Here is a 21,620-nt window from a genome sequence, read left to right on the forward strand (position 1 = left end):
TTCAAACATAGTGACCACATATAAATAAAGACAAGCCATTGCCTTATTTTTATTCTGTCCAACACAATTGTCAGAATAAAACACAGTGTCTTTAGTAAGGCAATGGTTTTGCAAGTACAGGAAAACGCAAGAGCTGATTTCATTTACTCCTCTATTTGCAATGCCCTTGTGCCAAAAGTAACAAAATCCCTCTTTTGTGATGGAGTCAAATATGGTAAAATTAAAGCAACTTAATTTCCACTTATAATAAAATATTGCAACGTCTCTACAAGGCACTTGTAATACTGCCTGAAGATCAAAACGAGATACAATTTTATTATTTTCCTTGTCTTTCCCTTCATTAATATCCTTGCATTTTTCCTCTCATCTTCAAATCTTGTTATTAATATGTGACTCACATTTCAATTGCAAGGCCTCTTTCTGTATTGGACTACTATTTTCATACATTTGGCACAATGAGCATTGATATTTTTTCGGTGTAAAAAAATGAAAGATTAAATTCAAAATTGAATACTTTCTCATAACTGCATCTCTTTGCAAAGTCAAGTCCTTTCTCTTTTCTCTCTTTCACATACATTCTATTCATTTCGGAAAGGGTTAGACTGCCATCCAAATATTGTTTTGAAGTCTGTGCCCTGAGATAGTGTGAATCAATTAATGGGAAACTGTTAATGTGTTCCTTTATAGAATTTTTTAACTCCTCTGATAATTTCGGTTTTGCATTCATTTCTCACTTTTCCTTCTCTAAAATTCCACATTCGTCTACTTTCCTCCATGTATTCTGGATTAATTTGTCCCCAATATCCAGTGTTTTCATAAAGACACATTTACATACTCTAACCTTTATTCCCTTATTTAGAAAGTAGTAAGCAATATTATTACCTCTAGTTGATCCTTCTGTATGTTGTTGATACTTTGGAGTCACTATAGAGGAATTATTTAAAATAAAGTTTCATTGCAAACTATGACTACCAAGTACCCAATATCCTTTATGAATTTGTTGTTGCTTGTCTTCTGAAATTTTTTTGTGCACTTAAGGCAGCATTCATTTCCACATTGCTGGCACTTCCTGATTAGTTTCAGTGATGTATGCTAGACCTGAGTTTACTTTTTGCTTTTTAATATTTCTTTTCCATTGGCTAGGTCTTCTTGGCCTTCTCCTAGTTTTCTTAGCACATTCTTCAATGCCTGCTTCTTCATTCATCCCATTCTCTTCTTCCACGATGTTATTTGGTGATCTGGCACCTCCATTGCCAGGTGAGCAGGAAGCAGCAGTGCACAGCACACGCTTCTTGATTAGACCGGGGTTCGAGCCCATTGACCACCAAATACGGAGGATGCAGAAAGGTCAGGGGAATGACCATCGCATATCCCTGGAGCAATATGGCCTTAGTTGCTAATGCTCCTAAAAACCAAATAACAAACAATTTGGTGATCTTCGAGGCACATGTGAAACATTAGATGAGCTATCAGAATCTGATCAATTTTTACTTGGCAAGTAATTTTTGTCTATGTCAGAATCATCCAAATATCCTTCAGGTTCAAAATAATCCTCACTTTGTTGAGCATCATTATCCTACAAAAATAATGATATATCAAAATATCTCAATTTTATATATGGATGTGTATCAATACCAAGAATGTTGCTTAATAAACACAGTTGTCATTCCAAAATGTTTAATCAATATAAAAGTTATGCTTTAACTAGCATCAATGAGTTTTTAAATTTACAGTTTTTTATATAACAAAAATTAACACATTTTTATAATTAATGATTGACAATCCAAAAAAATATATAGGACATCCGATGTATCCTCTATTAACATAATTAATCTAACTTTAATTAATTGGATATCGATTTAATTTAAGTATAAGAAAAAATAATTACAATAACAGGTACTTACACAAAGTAAAGAATCTCCACTCCGAACCATACTCTGGAAATGAACATCTTCAGAAACTCTTGCAGCTTCTACAGGTATATTAGTGTCAACTGTCTCATTTGATTTAGAATCTGTATCATTCTCATACAACATATTAACCATTAGTAACCCTGTGCTTTTTATAAATTTACTACCCATGTCTATAATTAACAATACCAAACAGAGCAACTAATTTTCTTTACATACCACATAGAACATGTGATAAAAGTACAAGAACAACATCACTAACAGTTCAGTGCGGTTAGGCCAGAAGCGGACAGATGACTGATAATATTCACGCAGGCACATTACATTTTACTGCAGCAGGGCCACAAGTCAAGATGTGGCATTGGATTTCCTTAAGAAACTGAAGGACATATATACTCCCTAACGGCTATTTTTAAAACTAAGTATATGGCCTTACTGCAGTTATTGTAACTGAATCTCCATATCATTACCCTACACATAACTCGGTTTTGATAAAAATTCGAGATGTGGCCTTACTGCATTACATGTGCGATATGTGGAAGAAGTAGACGGTATATGCTTAATGGTATGGTAATTCACAATCCCCCATTATTTCCACCAACATTATGGTCCTTATACAATTCCATTCAACTGGGAATTCCACACACCCAAAACAGTGTTGAAGCTTAGCATAGAAGATGGGAGTGTATAGTTAGATGCGCACATATCGGTGTATATAGGATCATTGAGGAATTTCAGGAACAGGTTGATAACCAGGCTGAATGCATACTTCATGGTGGATCCCGTGCAAAACGCAAGAAGGCAACAGTCGAGAGAGAAATGAGAATAATGACGGTTGTCAATGATCGTGAAAATAGATCTGTGAAGGATTACCTTTGCAGTATTGTGCACAATGTTTTTTTAAATATTATTTTATTTTATGCATATATATAAAGTGTGTGTTGTTTATTCATTAATATGACATAAAATATTAACATTATCATATACTGTAATGTATTTAGCAGCCATTTTGATTACACAAAAAACATTTTTTATTTCAAAACCAGTTCCTGAGATATGGACTCGAACTTTGTTTTTTTTTAAATACAATCAGTATGTTGGGATTTTGGGCGGCACCGCAATATAACAATCTGTGATGGCAGCTTGTTCAACTGAAGTGTTATTCAGAAACCATAAGCATTCTTGTATCATATGAAATCATTCTGTTTTGGTCAGAGTCCCAGATCGGCTCAAAGATTTTAATATAGTGGTATAGATTTTGAAATTTGATTATAGAAGAAACAGAACTGACTGGGAAAAGCTGAATAATGTTATTTTCTCTGTTATATAAGTAGTAGGTTGTATAGAGCTTATTTCCTTTTTTATGGCTTTAATGAGACGATAATAATACAAATTAAATACTTAATTATCTGAAATACTTACCCAGGTTTTATTTCCGATGCTAAACCCTCAACTGTACTTTGCATGTTCTCAAATCCTCTCATTCTAGCATAGTCTTTGCCTATAAATGTCACATCTCCATAGGGTAGCAGTTCAATTAATTGTAGACCTGTTTCTATTTCTATTGATACTGGAATATGAGTCTTAAGATTGTCCTTTTGAAAACACCTAATATAATCTATCATTTGCTTTACCTGATAAACATTTCTTCCCTATATGAAATATATATAAAAAAAAAAAATGTTATGGTTTCGATAATATTAATTTATCTCTTTAAGCATTATATTTTTACTTTTTAAAATAAGCTTACAAAAACTGTAGGTGTGTCTGTAAATGATAACTACAGTAAACCTCATCTGGAATTCTCAAAAACCTGCAATTTCTTGAAAATGTTTCTTAAAAAAAAATTGACTCCAAAATGTGGTGCTTTTAGCATTCTCAGTGTGGCTATTGCAAATTGTATTACAATGACTGAAAACTTTGCCACAATTTCCAATGTGAATTAAAATATGATCTGTGTCACACACTGGCTACTTATAATCAATTGACAGTTATTCATATATACTTAGATACTATGATACTGAAAATTGCATTCTAATAGATACTGATGTTTTATTAGCTTTATTGTACATTCTGTTTCTTGATTGAAGACTGCAATTTAGTGTATTGTCCAACTTGGGAAACTTTCCTGTGGCTGCTACTTCATCAGCCACAGGAAATTTCCCAAACATCACGTTCTGTGCCTAAATTTAGTAAAGTGAAAAAAATACAAAAAACTGCCCACTGATCATGGAGGGGTTTAATTAACAACAAGCTATCATGTCGAAGTATGAATCTGACTGACATCAGAAAACACTGCTTCTTGAAGTTACAGCAAACCTAATTTATCTAGGTCATAGCAGTGAAAAAAAAAATACGGGCTACAATTTGGAATGTGAATTAGGGCTTTTACTATTTTTGTAACCACAACAATGCCACTTGATAGTAACAATACATACGTTTAGCAGTTTTTGTCTGTTTATTTCAGCGTTCTGCCTTTTTTTTTTTTTTTTTGTGTGTAATGTGCTTCAATAATTCCTTATTTTGAAGAGATGATATGCCTCTCAAAAGTCTATGCTGTTGTTAGTTTCAACCTCAAGGGTATACTGCAGTTTTCAGTGAAATTAATTAAAATATATTAGGAGGCAGTTGGGGATAGGTTTGGGTCCTATAAAGAAAATGTCACAAGCATACCTGGTGAATAATTTGATCTTTGATCTGTAGTATGGGGTTAATGTGTGATTTCCTACAGCAGCATAAGCTTTTTGCCAATTATCTAGAAGAAGGAAGTTAACTTAATGATGTTATATGGAGTTAGTTTAGTCTGCTGTTTTTACGTAGAACATGACCTCGGAAGTTCTAGCAATCTCTGTAAAACAACACCAGCATCTACTGTGGTGTAGAGGGAGACTACATCAAAAGAAGCCAAATTTTCATCAGAATCTACATCTCAGTTTTTGAAAGATGTCCTCTGTGGATGGGGAGGATGCAGTGTGTGAGAGAGAGAAAATGTTCACTAGCATATGCCAGAAAGGTCGAGAATTTGTAGGGATGACTGGGCATAAGGTGTAGCAGGTTTGTGAGCTCTGACAGTGCCAAATAGGAAAGGCATTACCATGTTTTGTATGCTGATATGCTAAAGAAGGAGCAAACAAATTTTTCCTTGTTTTCTCAAATTCCTGAGAAAATTGTCAACCTTGTTTTTAACACCAGTTATGCTAAAGGAACTGTCCAGTCTGTAGGTGTCCATGTCTTGGACAAGTTGATCCAGTTTGTCATTGTAGTCAGTTTTATCCATTAATATGATTTTGCCACTCTTATCAGTTTTCTATATCATCACATCATGATTCTTACAAAGTGATTTAGTGATTCTTATAAAGTGATTTTTCAGTTTACTTCTGAAAATAAAACTCTATTCAACTGCTGTAAGATGCAATGTTTCTCAATGGTTATTTAATTTAGACTGTGTTTTAACAGTGGCATCTTTTTAAATGGTAATGCTTTGGGCATATGGCAAATCCAAGGCCAAACTGGATGGGGCAAGTTCCGAATTACTGATGCTCACGAGGCAAAGTCAGTAACATTTCTTACTGCGGGTATGTTAAACTTCTGCTTAGCTAGGATTAATCACTTTGTATTGTGCCTTTGTAATTCAAATCAATCATGGCATCATTGATGTTGGTTGTAATGCCAATAAGAAAACCAATATCTATGCAGTAACAATTGCCATAATGCATATATCTCTGCAAGGCCAGAAACAGTAAATGTTTTTTCTGGTATCTTTTATTTATTTCTTGTTTAACTACATTGAGACAAACAGTTCTTATTAGATTTTGGTGCCTATTGTAAGCAGACAGCATGCATATGCAGACAAATTTGGGAATGATCCCATTAGTGTAAAAGTTGTTAGGAAACTGATGTTGTAATTTCTGTGCAAAAAATTTCAGGAGGCTGGTAGTGTATTGTATCTTAAGCCATGAGGTGGCATTCACAGGACTGCTCCATTTTAAAAAAGGGATATACCAGGCAGAAAGAGACATATATTAAAGGCCGCCATAGCCTAGTGGTCAGGCACACGGGTGCATAAGTACACGTGCCTTGAGTGACCGGGGTTCAAGCCCGTGACTGCTGTTTCTTGTAATCTGTCTATTTTGTGAACTCCTCTGACTGTTTGGTTGTCCCAGAGTATAAACAGAAAATTTATTTATTTTTTAGATAAGGGAATACTTAAATAAATTTTCTGTTTATACTCCGGGACGACCTTTATTAGTTAAGGGAATACTTACAGGAAAAGCATTACCATGTTTGGGGTGGCTAACACTGAAAATTACAGCATGATTTAGATCCTAACATTCTGGCTTCTTTCAGTGTAGTCCCCCTCTACATCAACATAGAAAATGGCTTTGCGTTACATAGATTTCTTGAACTCCAGAGGTCAAACCTGACGTTAAAATGGCAGACTAAACTAAATCTGTACAATGTCATTAAGCTTTCTTCCTTCCTTTTAGTTAATTGCTTTAGACATGGAGACTATAAACAAATTTTTGGGCTCCCTCTGCATGTCAACCCCAATATCAGACATTTATTTAACTGCTGTAGAAAATCACATATTAACCCTGCACTGCAGATCCACTATCTATGGTGCAGGGTTATTATGATAAATTATATGTTAAGAATATTGGTATGCTAAGCATGTTCTCACTATAGGACCTAGACCTATCATCGATCACCTCCTAACAGATTTTGATTTGTTTCATCCCAGACTGCAGTATACCCTCACTGTCATGATTGACAAATATCATTTTTTTAAATCTGACCATCAAAACGTGTCATCTCTTTAAACTCGTATTTACAGAAACTGACCTGCGTATATGTTATACACAGGTCAGTTTCTTCACTACAATTTCACCTCCCATGTAAAAAGATTGTTTTATTTACAGAGGTGTTAAGTACAAAGAAATACCACTCTCTATAAGCTGACTTTTAACAGGAGCTCTTTTATTTGTGCTTGTACTTGTACTGGGGTGGCTACCTCCATAAAAGATGAGGTCATATCATGCTGTCACACTGCCTACCATACCATACCAAAAAATTTTAACTTTCTGGGGAAACCATAGCGTTATAGTGTCCTTATCCTTCCATTCCTTGTTAGCCAACAGAATATCTTTCAACATCTTTCAACATGACATAAAAGTAGTTTTTTGACAAAACATCTTTCAACATGACATAAAAGTAGTTTTTTGTCCTGGCCTGTCCCCCCCCCCAGAAAAATAAGTGGGTTCAGCAGCCATAGTATGGTCACAGTGACATTTCCAACATGTGTGCTTCTAAGTTTATGGCATGTGTTAAAGAACTGCACTTACAAAGCTTTAAATGCACACTCCTATTAGATGATGCAAAAATTTTTGAGAAAGCTGAATAGTGACTACATTGTAGCTACATTGAGAACATAAAAGGAGATTTGATTAAAATGTACAATGCTGTGGGGAGGGAAGGAATAGTAAAATGAATGTTAACCCCAGGGGTTAACATCTAGTGAGTATGGGCTTGGCACACACCCCAGGGTCCTGAGCTGGATATCATCATTCTTCTCTTTCTTGGTGATTCCCTTTTACTCTCTCTCTCTCTCTCTCTCTCTCTCTCTCTCTCTCTCTCTCTCTCTCTCTCTCTCTCTCAGGGTGGCTTGGGAATATTTTTTTTGGCTGGTGCAGCATAAGCCTTAGGCTTCCTTGCACCATATAGCTAATAATAATAATAATAAATTTTCAAGCTATTAAATGATGCTAGAAACCAGACCCTCCCCCCCAGAACTTAGATAGAAAGTGATTACTATCCTTACATAGCATACGGAAAAGGACTGGGTTAAAATCTCATTGAGATGGGGGGGAGGAGTTTGACCTTATTACACACTGTGGCTGGGTGAGTTTGTCTTTGTTGACTGTGCCATGGTTTTCCTCACAGGAAGTTGAAGTTTTTATCCGACAGAGGCAAACGGTAGATGACTTTCACCAACCGGTGTAATACCACCACTTTGCTTATTGGAGACTTGAAGTGGTGAAATCCATGTTTAGTCTCTAGAGCAAAGTTTCCGGCATCCCCATTCCCCCATACTTCTCCTTCAACCCATACACAGTATTAAGTACTATAGGTTTTGGTACCTTTCGTGTTTGGGGTTTTCATAAAAAAAAAAAAAAAAAAACAGACTATAAATACATTGCAAACGTTATATACTGACATCATCAGATGTCAGTATATAACGTCTGTAATTTAAAACAACTGCTAGAACCAGGAGAAATAAATTTTGACTTGAAGGTGGGGGGGGTGAAGTCTTCTGGAATGTAGAAAGTCCTTTCTTAGCCAGAGAGTTAATCACTAGAATAAGTTTTCTTTCTGGGCAGGGGTGGCCCCAGTCAGGAGCTATTGCCCTTCCCCATGATGAAAATAATATGCATTTTTTTACTGCTACATGATTAAAGCTTAGATTCCCCAAAACACACTATTTTAGTCCATTCCTCCCATTTAGAAAATCTTGGGATGGCCATGTTCAGGGTTAGCTGAGGCTTGGGGACAATCAAAGGCCTGCTGAGATTAGAACCTGCAAGAGAACATGAAGGAGAACATAAGGATGTATTTTCTTAAGGAAATTACAGCCTGGCTTTCTTGCCCCATCAATGTTTAATATATAATACTTATTTAACAATTGAACAAATTTAATCATTAATTAATGATTTTATAAAGTACACTTGTATTAATGAAAAATAAAGCTAATATTTGACCACAGCAAACAAAATGCTTGCACAACTGATATTTACTATCAGATGACATATTTTCACAATAAAGCATATTTAACTCATAGTTAATGAAAAGGCTGACATTACTTTTGTTAATCAATACAATATAAGATAATCATAGAAAAACCAAATATCATACTGAACAGAATGTTCTGAAAGACTATCACTCTATGATGTATAAACTAAATTTAATGCATGACTGCTCCTGGAAATTTTTCCATACAAAACACCTACACCCAATAACAACACAATATATATTAGTGCTTGCTTGTGGAGAAAAAAACTTATTTGGGCGGTGGGGGGGGGGATAACAGTATGTCAATAGCATTAGTAGAGGTATATGATGCAAGAAAGCAAGCTGATACATCAGACAAAAAAAAAACAAAAAAACTTCCCATTTCACCCATCCATTTGCTATAAAAGTTTGTCCAGGTCTTCCTTGAATTTATTTAAGCTATCAACTTACAAAATGACAGATGGAAGTTTGTTCCAGCAATCAACTACCCGCTGGCTAAAGACAAATTTCTGCACATCTCTTCTACAACTGTCTTTCCTCAGTATGAGTTCATGCATAGTAATTTGAGCAAGAGAAAGAATCCCATCAGCATTAAGCCTGCTCAAACCATTCAAGGCCTTATACACCTCAATCAATTAGATTGGACAAATATTCATGATGTGGTGCTAAGTTTCCTTGTACCACAAGAACAGAGCACATCTTCCTGGATTCCCAGATCTTGCAATTTACTATTAAAGGCTCCATGTCCTGTGAGAAGAAATGTCTGAAGGTTTGGATTCAACCATGAAGTGGTTGTCTTAGCATTAGCATTAGTAGAGGCATTTGATGCAAGAAAGCAAGCTTATGCAGCATCAGCCAAAAAAAAAAAAAAAAAAAAACCACTTCCACTTCACCCCTCTGTTCGTTCAAAATACCTGTCCAGCTGAGCCTTAAACTTATTTAGGCTATCAACTTCCACGACAAGGGATGGAAGTCTGTTCCACCAACCAACCACCCGCTGGCTAAAGGCAAATTTCCGCACGTCTATCCTACATCTGTCTTTCCTCAATTTGAATTTATGCCCTCTCAGGTGATTATTCTGAGCGAGAGGAACAATCCCATCGGCAATGAGCATGCTCAAACCATTAAAGGCTTTATACACCTATCAGATCACCTCGCTGGTGCCTAGTCTCCAGACAATGTAATTTGCAAAACTTAAGCCTTTCTTCGTAAGAGCACCAATTTGTTCCATTCACTAATCTTGTTACCCTTCTCTGTACCCGTTCCAGCAGCTCTACATCCTTCTTGAAATGAGGCCTCCAGACCTGTATACAGTACTCTAGGTGTGGCCTGACCATTGCCTTATACAAGGGAATAATCACCTCCTTATCCCTGCTAGAAAAATTCCTATATATCATTGACAATACACCATGAGCTACTCTTGCAACCCATCTGCACTGCTCAGAGAACTTCATATCTGCCTGCACAACCACCCCCAGGTCCCTTTCATTCTCTACCACTGTCAGTGTAGTACCACAGAGTTGATACGTTGCTCTGGGGTTGCTGTTTCCCATGTGTAGTACTTTACATTTGTCAATGTTAAACTTCATTTGCCACCTCTCAGCCCATCTACTCAACCTTTCCAGATCCTGTTGCAGCAGCATAGTGTCAGTAGTGTCCTTGACAACCCTGCCTACCTTTGTATCGTCTGCAAACTTCGACATTAAGCTTAATATACCATCATCAATATCATTTATGAATACAGAAAACAATAATGGACCCAACACTGAGCCCTGAGGGACTCCAATAATAACATTAGTCCACGACGAGCAGTGTCCATTGATTACCACTCTTTGTCTTCTCGCCCTCAGCCACCCCTTTATCCACAGCAGCAATTTGCCTCCAATGTCACACTGCTCCAATTTGTGCAGCAGTCTTCCATGTGCAACAGTATCAAAAGCCTTTCTAAGATCCAAGTATATAATATCAAAGTTATTCCCTGCATCCAGTTCCTTTGTGACTGCATCATAGTATCCAATCAAATTGGTCAGGCAAGACTTCCCCTTAACAAAACCATGCTGTGTCCGAGCTATAACTGAAGTCTTGTCTAAATGATCCTGCAGTGCTTCTTTAACTAGTGCCTCCATTAATTTTCCTGGAACAGAAGTTAAACTCACAGGTCTATAATAAATTTGTGTCAGCCTTTGATCCTCCTTTGTGAATTGGGGTCACATTTGCACATCTCCAGTCTGTGGGTACCTCCCCTGAGTCCAAGGAAGCTCTCATAATTATGGCTAACGGTTTGCTTACTTCCTTTGCTGCCTCCTTTAATATAACTGGATAGATCCCATCCACCCCTGGTGCCTTTCTTGTGTTTATCTTCAACAATTTCTCCTCCACTTTACTCTCAGTTATTACAAGATTCTCTAACTAGAGTTGAATACACCTCTGGCTTTCCCCTCGCTAAATAACTCCTCATGTGTGAATGTCGATGCAAAATATTCATTTAGTTTGTTAGCTACCAGAGCAGGATCATCAACAGTTGACCCATCGATATCAAGTGAACCAATCTGATTCATCCCCTTCCTTCTAGAGTTTACATAAGTAAAGAACTCTTTGCTGTTTTTCTTTGCATCCCTTGCCAAAGATTTCTCGTAATCTTCCTTCGCCTGCCTAACCTCCTTTGTAACTTGGTTACAGATCAACTTGTATCTATCATAGGCTTCTGTGTCATGTGTTAATTTGTATGTGTCCCATGCATGTTTCTTCTCTGCCATATGCCTCATCAGTTCATCTGACATCCATTTAGGCCTAAACCTTGAACAATATTTCTTAGTTGGTATGTAAAGCCTAGTAGCTTCTAAGATAAGTTCTTTGAATGCTTCCCATTTTGCATTTGCTGTTGGTAACATCATCAGTTGGTCCCACTGTATAGAATTTAAATACTGTCTCAGTCCATCGTAGTCGCCTTTACGAAAGCAATAACCCTTCCCTTTACCCCTAATGGTAGTTACCTCTTTGAGTAAATCCCACTTCAGCACACTGTGATCACTGCCACCTAGTGGTTCATTTATCTGCAGATTCTTAATGCATGAAGAATCACTGCTGATAATCAAATCAAGAGTATTCCTCCCTCTAGTTACCTCCCAAACATGCTGATGTAGAAAACAATCATCCAATAAATCCACAAAAGCCTTGCTAGTGTGTGAGTGACCAGCCCCCAAATTCCAGTCAATATCTGGGAAAATACGAAATTTTTAGAAATCTTCAAGTACCGTGTTAATAGACTAGAAAAGAATAGCGAAATATCTGGGAAATTAAAATCTCATATTATAAGACTCTCTGATTTACTGGCCCACTCTATTTCCCTGTACAGTTTCTTATTATACTCATCAGAGTCATTAGGCCTATAGCACACTCCTACTCTCAATTTTGATCTCCCAATACTTATGTCACACCAAACTGACTCGATACTGCACTGTCCAGCGATGTCCACTGGCTTCACTTCCTTGGATTTTATGTATTTCTTAACTAATAGCATAACCCCTCCTCCCTTCCTATCCGGTCTATCCTTTCTGTAGACGTTGTACTCCCCAAATTCCAGTTCTGCATTCCTTATATCTGTGTGACACCACGTCTCTGATATCCCAACAATATCTGCCTTTGATGTTTTGAGCAATACCTCAAATTCATCAAATTTATTTACTAAACTCCTAGCATTGGTGTACACGCAAGTATACATGCACCTATTTCTATTCTTAGCTACCCTAACACAACCCATGTGTTTACTTGTACTGCAATGACTCCCAGCAGTCTCTGAAATATCCTTCATCTTGTTTTTCAGGCTTCTGCTCATTCCAATAGAAGCAGTGCAAGAATCTCTTTCACCTCTGCCAGTGGCTACTGTTAATCTATTCGTCTTTGTCTCCCCCCAAGCTAGCAGTTTTCCGACCCACCTAACACTTGCGCGATAGCATCAGCAAATATTCTTGCACCCTTTCTATTTAAGTGTATCCCATCCCTGTAGAAGCAATCTCTCCTGTTAACAAGTACAGTCCAGGCTGAAAAAAATTCTACCCCTTGAGCCTTGCACAATCTTTCCAGGGCCGAATTGATCGACAAGGCTCTCATCATATACTCCCTCCTATCGTGTCTGGGCAGAATTGCAGACACTTTCAAATTCAACCCTATTTCACGGCTTTTTTCATGATATTCATGATAGTCACATTGGGAAAAAATTTCCTGGTAATTTCACATTTTGGGCTAGCAGTCCACCTATTCTGCCACAGGACAAGAGCCTTCCAGATATGTTTGTTCTCATAACCAATATCGGTGCCTGTCTTGGTTTTAATATTGACAATCTCTGCAGTTTGATTGTGTTTAATGGCATGAGAGAGCCCACAGTAGGCAACATGGTCAAGGGAGAGCTTCCCTGTAAGGACTTGAAGTGGAATGGTGGAAGTTGTCTGACATGCCACGGAAAGTTGAAGAAGGATGGTTTCTCATCTAAAGAAGTGTTTCAGTTACAGGGATTTTATCTGTGTGGTGGAACCAAACTGCAACTCCATACTTGACATTAGGGATGAAAACAGCATAATACATCAAGTGAAGAGCTCTGCTTTTCAAACTCCAATCTCTTCTTGTAATTCTGGCTAAAAGAGTGGTGTACTTCACTTTTTTTTTTTTGATGTGCTGGACATGTGGCATGAAGGTGAGCTTATTATCAAGGATAATGTCGAGATATTAGACAAAATGGCAGTTTTTGAGAGACTTCTCCTGGAAGCAAATGGTGGGAGGTCTGTGCACATGAAGCTTAACCTTTCAGCATTAATGTGCAACATTATTATTATTATTAGCTACATGGTGCAAGGAAGCCTGAGGCTTATGCTGCACCAGCAAAAAAAAAAAAAAAAAAATACCCCGAGTTACCCTTAGAGAGAGAGAGAGAGAGAGAGAGAGAGTGTGTCAAAAGTAGAACGGAATCACCAAGAAAGAGGAGGATGATGATATCCAACTCAGGACCCTGGGTGTGCCAAGCCCATACTCACCAGATGTGAGCCCCTGGGGTTTTGTTTGGATAGACTGTGTGAGTGGAAGCCCAAGTCAGAAGCGCCTTTAAGAGACATTGGCAGTGGTTTTCAAGACCACTCCTGAAGGTCCATCCACAACAATGTTTGTTTGTTTGTTAGTTATTTGGTTTTTAGGAGCATTAGCAACTAAGGCCATAAATATTGCTCCGAGAATATGCGGTGGTCATTCCCTGACCTTTCCGCATCCTCCGTATTTGGTGGTGACAGGCTCGAACCCCAGTCTAATCAAGAAGCATGTGCTACGCACTGCTGCTCCTTCCCACCTGGCTATGGAGGTGCCGATCCACAACAATGACCAGGTCATCAGCATAAGAGGCCATGGCAACATTAGGGAATGAGTACACCATCCACTCATCAAGGACCATTTCCATGCCAATGGGCCAACAATTGAACTGTGGAGGCAGCCTAGGACTCAGAATACTAGTCAAAATCTTAATACCGGTATTTTGGTTTAATTTATGAAATTACCGTTCTTGCAAAATTATGAAATTTTGGAATACAAGGATGGCTCTGCTCCAGCCAAGATGAGAGCAGAGGTGGCCTAAAGATGGAATAAAACACACAGGATAGAGAACAGGTAAGGAACAGGTAAAGATTTGGAATACCAGAATACTGGTATTCCACAATTTTTCTTCGTTTAAAGTTGACTTATAAAGTATGTCTGCTACATTTATGTTATCGATTATTTTACCAAATAAGCATCGATTATTTTACCAAATTTGGCAATAACTGATGCTCCATCAGTTATGCAAATTACATCTTTAGAAAGACAGAGATGTATTCACCTATTTTTTTTCTCTACAAGTTCTAAGCAATTCTCTGCTGGCATACTACCGTACACACACACACTAGTCCAATATTCCACAAAATTCCGCCAACAGAGTGAACATTTATATTTAAATATCGTCTATCACATTCTGATGTCCACTTGTCAAAAGTCAGGTTAAATCTTTTACTTTCTGATTTAAGTTGAGCTATTTCATTTACAACCATTTTTCAAATGTGGCTGCTGTAATCCAGTACCATTTTTTTAATAGTTACTAGCGATTTCGGTAAATCACTAAAACCTTGTTGCCATCAATCCTTTTCTGATATGAACAGAAGTAGACTAAGGCTGGAATGGTAAGACATCATAAGCTGTCATACAAGCCAGTACTTCTGACAGTTTTTCTCTTTTATCGCTCTTGGAGTAATCAGTCAATAAATATTTTGGCTTTGATTCTTTTGTTGTAGTAAGTTCATGTTCATCATTCTCTAAATTAGATGGCCGCACTTTTCTTTTTCTTAAATGTACATCACGTATTGTCTTCAAATGCATATGGAGCCGACTTGTAAATCCCCCACCACATCGAATTTCTTTTGAACATTTTTTACATTGCTACAATGCTAATTTTATAATGCTAGCTGACCATTTTTTTTCTATTAAATAAAAAAAACCACATTGAAGACTTATCGCTTCCTTTTCTGTGTTCTATGAATAATTTTTTTTGTCCACTGAGCCTGTATATATAAAATTCATTTAAATTAATAACAAAAATTTTAAAAAAATTGTTTTTTTAACTTTTTATGGTGCTATATCAGTATTAACGAAAGAAGGGGACTGATGTTTAAGCTTGGTGAGGGAAACCAGATATGAGCTTTGTGACGTTTTCAAGTTTCTGTTACATTTGCATTGTGTATAACGATCCCTCAGTTGCAAATTCAGTAATATTAATGATTTATTGTTGTTGATTTTATAACATTTATATGAATAAATCATAAACAATTATTTTTTAAATTAGTACCAAAAGACTCTTTTTGGCAGAGAAGGCCACTTCATGGCCTTCTCTGCCAAATTTTTGTATCAATACCAGTATTTGAATACCGGAAAAAAAAAAAAAAAAACAAGGATCCCAAATACCAAGATCTCGATATTGTAAGCCCTAGACAGCCCTTGGTGACGAGTCTGGAAATTAGCATTAGCAGAGGCATATGATGCAAATAAGCAAACTTATACACAAAAATAAAAAATAATAAAAAATCTTCCCATTTCACCTATCCATTTGTTCCAAAACTTTTCCACTTCTCCCTTGAATTTATTTAAGCCATCAACTACCACAACGACAAATGGAAGTTTGTTCCAGCAATCAACTACCCGCTGGCTAAAGACAAATTTCTGCACATCTATTCGACAACTGTCTTTCTTCAATTTGAATCTATGTCCCCTCAGGTCTGAGCAAGCGGAAGTATCCCATCAGCATTGAGCCTGCTCAAACCATTCAAGGCCTTATACACTTTGATCAGATCACCTCGCAGGCGCCTAGTCTCCAGATGCTGCAACTTGCAGAACTTAAGCCTTTGATCTCAAGCGCGCACACCTTTGTTCCTCTCACCAATCTTGTTGCCCTTCTCTGTACTCGCTCTAGCAACTCTACATCCTTCCTAAAATGAGGCTTCCAGACCTGTATACAGTACTCAAGGTGTGGCCTGACCATTGCCTGATACAAGGGGATAATCACCTCCTTAAGCTTGCTAGCAAAATTCCTGTAGTTCATTGACAAGACCCCATGACCTGCTCTGGTAGCCTGTCTGCACTACTCAGAAAACTTCATATCTGACTGCACCATCACCCCCAAGTCTCATTCTCCACTACTCTGAGTGTAACACCACACAGTTGGTACATTCTCTGGGGTTACTGCTATCCATATGCAGTATTTTGCATTTGTCAATGTTAAACTTCAGTTGTCATTTCTCAGCCCCTCTACCCAACTTTTGCAGATTGTGTTTCAGCAGCAGCAGCATACTGTCCTTACTGTTGTTATTAACAACCCAGCCAACCTTTGTATCATCTGCAAACTTTGACATTAAGCTTGATATACCTTCATCAATATCATTGATAAATATTCAAAACAACAATGGGACCAACACCAAACCCTGGGGATCACCACTAATAAAATTAGTCCACGAAGGGTAGCATCCACTGATTACCACTCTCTGCCTTCTCCTGCTCAATCATCCTTTTATCCATTGTAGCAACTTGTCCTTAATGAAATACTGCTGCAATTTGTACAGTAGAGGCCCACTTTATGGAGTTCTGCTAATACGGCAGTTTCCAATTATATTCATCTGCATTATGTTCGTTGCTTTTTTGGCATTTTTCCACATGACATGCTCGGCAGCTAGTCTGAGAATGGCATCGTGCACCATTTTATTGTCAGTAATTCAGTCTGTTTACAGCATTTATGCGCTCTACGTCTCTCAGTATTCTGGTAATTTTCCAAACTTTCAAACTTTTTAAAGTTATTATATTGTATTATATATAATATTTTTGTGCTAATTACAATGGCATCTAAATGTAGCACTAGTAATAAAAAAAAGGAGTTGTAAGCCTCTTACTTAAAATGCTTAAACTAGGTGAGAAAGGTATGTCTATGGCTGAGATAGGCCGTAAGCTAGCTTTGACTCCCAAACATTTATTACAATTGTTAATGCTAAGGAGAAACTGTTGAAGGAAATTAAAAGTGCTACACTAATGAACACTGAAGTTATAAGAAAATGTGATAGCCTTATTGCTGACATGGAAAAACTTTTACTGATATGGATTAAAGATCAAACTAGTCACAACGTGCCTTTAAGCTCAGTCATCATCCAGGACAAGGCCCTAAGTCTCTTCAATGCTATGAAGGCTGTGAGAGGTGAGGAAGCTGCTGAGGATAAATTTGAAGCTAGCAGAGGCTGGTTTAATAAGTTTAAGGAAAGAAGCCATCTCCACAACATCAAAGTGCAGGGTGAAGCAGCTAGTGCTGATACAGTAGTTGCAGAAAGTTATCCACGTGAGCTTTCTAAGATCATCGAAGATGGTGGATATACTAAGCAGCAGATTTTCAACATGGATGAAATGGCCCTGTATTGGAAGAAGATGCCATGTAAGACTTTTACTGCTAAAGAGGAGAAGTCAGCCTGGCTTGAAAGCTGCAAAAGACAGGCTAACTCTCTTGTTAGGGGCTAATACAGCTGGTGATTGCAAGTTAAAAATTGATTATTTATCACTCAGAAAATCCTAGGGCCCAAAATAACTATGCAAAAGCTAGCCCCCCTGTTTATTATAAATCTAATTCAAAAGCTTGGATGACCGACTATCTTTTCTCAAATTGGTTCACAGACTATTTTAAGCCTACAGGTAAGACTTATTGCAAGGAAAATAAAATTCCTTTTAAGATCTTGCAGACAATGTCCCTGGCCATCCAAGAGCTCTAATTGGTTTGTACAAGGAGGTAAATGTTATTTTTCTACCTGCAAATACAATTTCATTGCTGTAGCCTATGGATCAAGGTGTAATTGCGGCGTTTAAATCGTATTACTTAAGAAGAACTTTTTCTACAGCTATAAATGCCTTAAACAGTGATACAGTAGCTGGGCATAAACAAAATAAATTAAAAGCATTTTGAAAAGACTTCATGATTTTGGATGATATAAAAACTATTAGAGATGCATGGGAGGAAATTAAACAAAATGGACAGTTTGGAAGGCTTTGAGAATTCATTGAAGGAAGTCACTACAACTGTTGTGGAAATGGCAAGGAAATTAGAATTGGAAGTCGAGCCTGAGGATGTGGCAAATTGCTTGTCTCTCATGATGAGATCCTAATGGACCTTCTGATTGAAGAGTAAAGAAGGATATTTCACAAAGAGGAGTCCCATCCTGATGATAGTCCTGCTATCCTTAGAGAAATGACCACCAAGGAAATGGAAGAAGCTATCAACTGTATAGAAACGAGGATGGCAGCTTTTGAGAGGATTGAAAGAAATTTGAAAGTTTTAAGTGAATGCAAGACTTCTAGACAATATTGCTGTTGTTGTTGTTGTTGTTATTTGGTTTTTAGGAGCATTAGCAACTACGGCTATATTGCTCCGGGGATATGCAGTGCTCATTCCCTGACCTTTCCACATCCTCCGTATTTGGTGGTCACGGGCTCAAACCCCGGTCTAATCAAGAAACGTGTGCTACGCACTGCTGCTCCTGCCCATCTGGCTACGGAGGCACCAGACAATATTGCATGCTATAAAGAAATTCTAAGGGAAAGGGGACAAAAATCCATGAGGCAAAGTTCAGTTCATTGTTTTCCTACTTTAAGGAAGTACCATCGCAACCTTCAACAGCAACAACTAGCCTTGAACAATCTTCAATGTCAATAGCAATACAAATCCCTGCAAGAGCTTCAACCAAGTTTCCGTTGTCAAAACGAATAAGATTCAACGATGAAAATGTGCCATCTCCTTCATCCTTCCTACCATAAATATATTCATTTTTCAAATTTACATTCATCAGTCACTAAAAGCTAAGGGCGAAAATATTAACGTAAGCAACGTGTGTACTGTATATTCATTTTATTTTCTTATCATTTTTTTTAGGCCTAGCTCTGTTGCGCACTTAATATATGCAGTGTAAACATGTTATTAGGCTATTATATGCATTCGCAAGTGAAAAAAAGGCTATGTTTCACTTTTCGGCAATTTTCGCTTTTCAACGGGGGGTCTGGAACCTAACCAGCCATATGAGTGGGCCCTAGTGTACAGTAGTTTTCCATGTGAAACTGTATCAAAAGCTTTCCTGAAATTCAAGTATATAATGTCAAAATTATTTTTTGCATCTAGTTCCTTTGAGACCACGTCATAGTATCCAATAAAATTGGTCAGACAAGGCTTCCCCTTAACAAACCCATGCTGTGTCTGAATAATTACTGCAGTCTCGTCTAGATGATCCTGCAATGCTTCTTTAACCAGTGACTCCACTGGCTAAGGTAAAGAAAGCCTGCACGAGAAGCATGCAAAAGTTCAATGAAATTTACCAATAAAAGTACTTTGCCGTAACGGCATTTGTATTGTTGCTTGCTCGGTAAACAGACGGTGGGTGTTATCAATCTGGAGTGGAAGTTGAATCCCACAGGAGCTTGAAACCCTCCCGAAGTGGAGGGGGTAACCTGATTTTTTTTTTTTAGAATCAGCTAATTGAATTAACTAATTGACTCATGAACAGAGTCATATTGGAAGTTCTGGCACCGTAAAAAATGTTCGTAATGTAGATTCGCCGGTAAACTTTTTCGAAGTTTGCCGTGCTTCTCATGTGGGCTTCCTTTGCCTTTTTTTTTCCTTAATAAACAATTTATCACCTAGTCCACCAGTGATTCTAAAGAAAAAAGGTCAGGTTACCCCTTCCATTTCGGTAGGGTTTCAATCTCCCATGGAATTCAATTTCTACTCTTGACCGATAGCACCCACTGTATGTTTACTGAGCGAGCAACAATACAAATGCCATTACAGCAAAGTAATTTTAACGGTAAATTTCATCGAATTTTTGCGTGCTTCTCGTGCAGGCTTTCTTTACCTTTGCCACTCCATTATTTTCCCTGGAACAGAAGTTAAACTAATGGGTCTGTAATTACTCGTGTCACCCTTTGATCTCCATTTGTGAATTGCACACACATTTGCACATCTCCAGTCTATATAGACCTCCCCAGAGTCCAATGATGCTCTCATAATTATGGCTAAGGGTTTGCTTACTTCCTTTGCCACTTCCTTTAGTATAGCTGGATAGATCTCACTACCCCAGGCACCTTTCTTATGTTTAATTTCAAAATTTCTCCTCCACTTTGCTCTCAGTTATTACAAAATCATTTAACTCCCTGTTAGAGTTTGATAAACATCTGGCCTTTCCCTCCCTGAATAACTCCTCATGTGTGAAAGTAGATACAAAATACTCATTTAGTTTTGCAGCTATCTGAGAATGATCATCTACAGTCAAACCACTGATATCAAATGGACCAATCTGATTCATCCCCTTCCTTTTAGAGTTTATATAAGTAAAGAAGTCTTTGCTGTTTTTCTTTGCATCCTTTGCCAAATATTTCTCAAAATCTGCCTTCGCTTGCCTAACCTCTTTTGTGACTTGATTACAGACTAGCTCATATCTATAGGCTTCTGTGTTGCCTGATAATTTATATGCATCCATGCATTTTTCTTCTCTGCCACAAGTCTCATTTGTTCATCTGACATCCATTTGGGCCTAAACCTAGAAAAGTATTATTTAGTTGGAACAAAAAGCCTAGTAGCTTCCAAGGTTACTTCTTTGGTTGCTTCTCATTTAGAATTTACTGTTGGTAACATCATTAGTTGGTTCCACAGTATAGAATTTAAAAATCTCTGAAACCACTGTAGTCACCTTTACAAAAGCAAAAACCCTTCCCTTTACTCTTGATGATAGTTAAATCTTTAAGTAAATCCCACATCAGTACACCGTGATCACTGTCACCTAGTAGTTCCTTTATCTGTAAATTCTTAATGCATGAATAATCACTGCTGATAATCAGATCAAGAGTTGGCTCCCTCTGGTTGCCTCTCGAACATGCTGCTGCAGAAAACAACATCCAATAAATCCACAAAGCCTTTCTAATGTGTGAGTGACCACCCACACAAGTTCCAGTCAGAATCTGGGAAGTTAAAATCCCCCGTTATAAGACATTCTGATTTACTGTCCCAAACTATTTCTCTGTATAGTTGTTCATTGTACTCATCAGATTCATTAGGCTTATAACACACTCCTACCCTTATTTTTGCTTTCCCAGTGCTTGTCACACCAAACTGACTCAAAATTGCACAGTCCTTCTATGTCCATTAGCTGTTTTATTGAATTAATTGGTATATTAAATTATTTTCAATAAGTAGCTTATAGTCCTTGTCAAGCTCCTTGGTTTATTTTGAATTTAGATAGCGATTTTGAAAGTTAATACTTAGTGTCCGTAGATTTTACCATTTGTAACTTGCCGCCATTGTTATACGATACAATGTATATCCCGAACTAAATAGCGTGAGATTTAATG

General features: G+C 37.5%; 1 protein-coding gene across 2 annotated transcripts in view; it reads right to left on the minus strand.

Moving 5' to 3' along the window:
• LOC150085464 (ketohexokinase-like) overlaps positions 1 to 21,620 on the minus strand; it is a 149,632-nt gene that overhangs the window by 18,929 nt on the left and 109,083 nt on the right. For both annotated transcript variants that reach the window (XM_090373273.1, XM_090373272.1), the window contains exon 5: positions 3,333 to 3,562. In XM_090373273.1, the coding sequence (XP_090229399.1) occupies positions 3,333 to 3,562 (230 nt within the window). The remainder of the gene's footprint in view (positions 1 to 3,332; positions 3,563 to 21,620) is intronic.

Source organism: Mastigoproctus giganteus, chromosome 5 (genome assembly GCF_048544385.1).
Source record: "Mastigoproctus giganteus isolate SK-2022 chromosome 5, ASM4854438v1, whole genome shotgun sequence".
Classification (NCBI taxonomy): Eukaryota; Metazoa; Arthropoda; class Arachnida; order Uropygi; family Thelyphonidae; genus Mastigoproctus; species Mastigoproctus giganteus.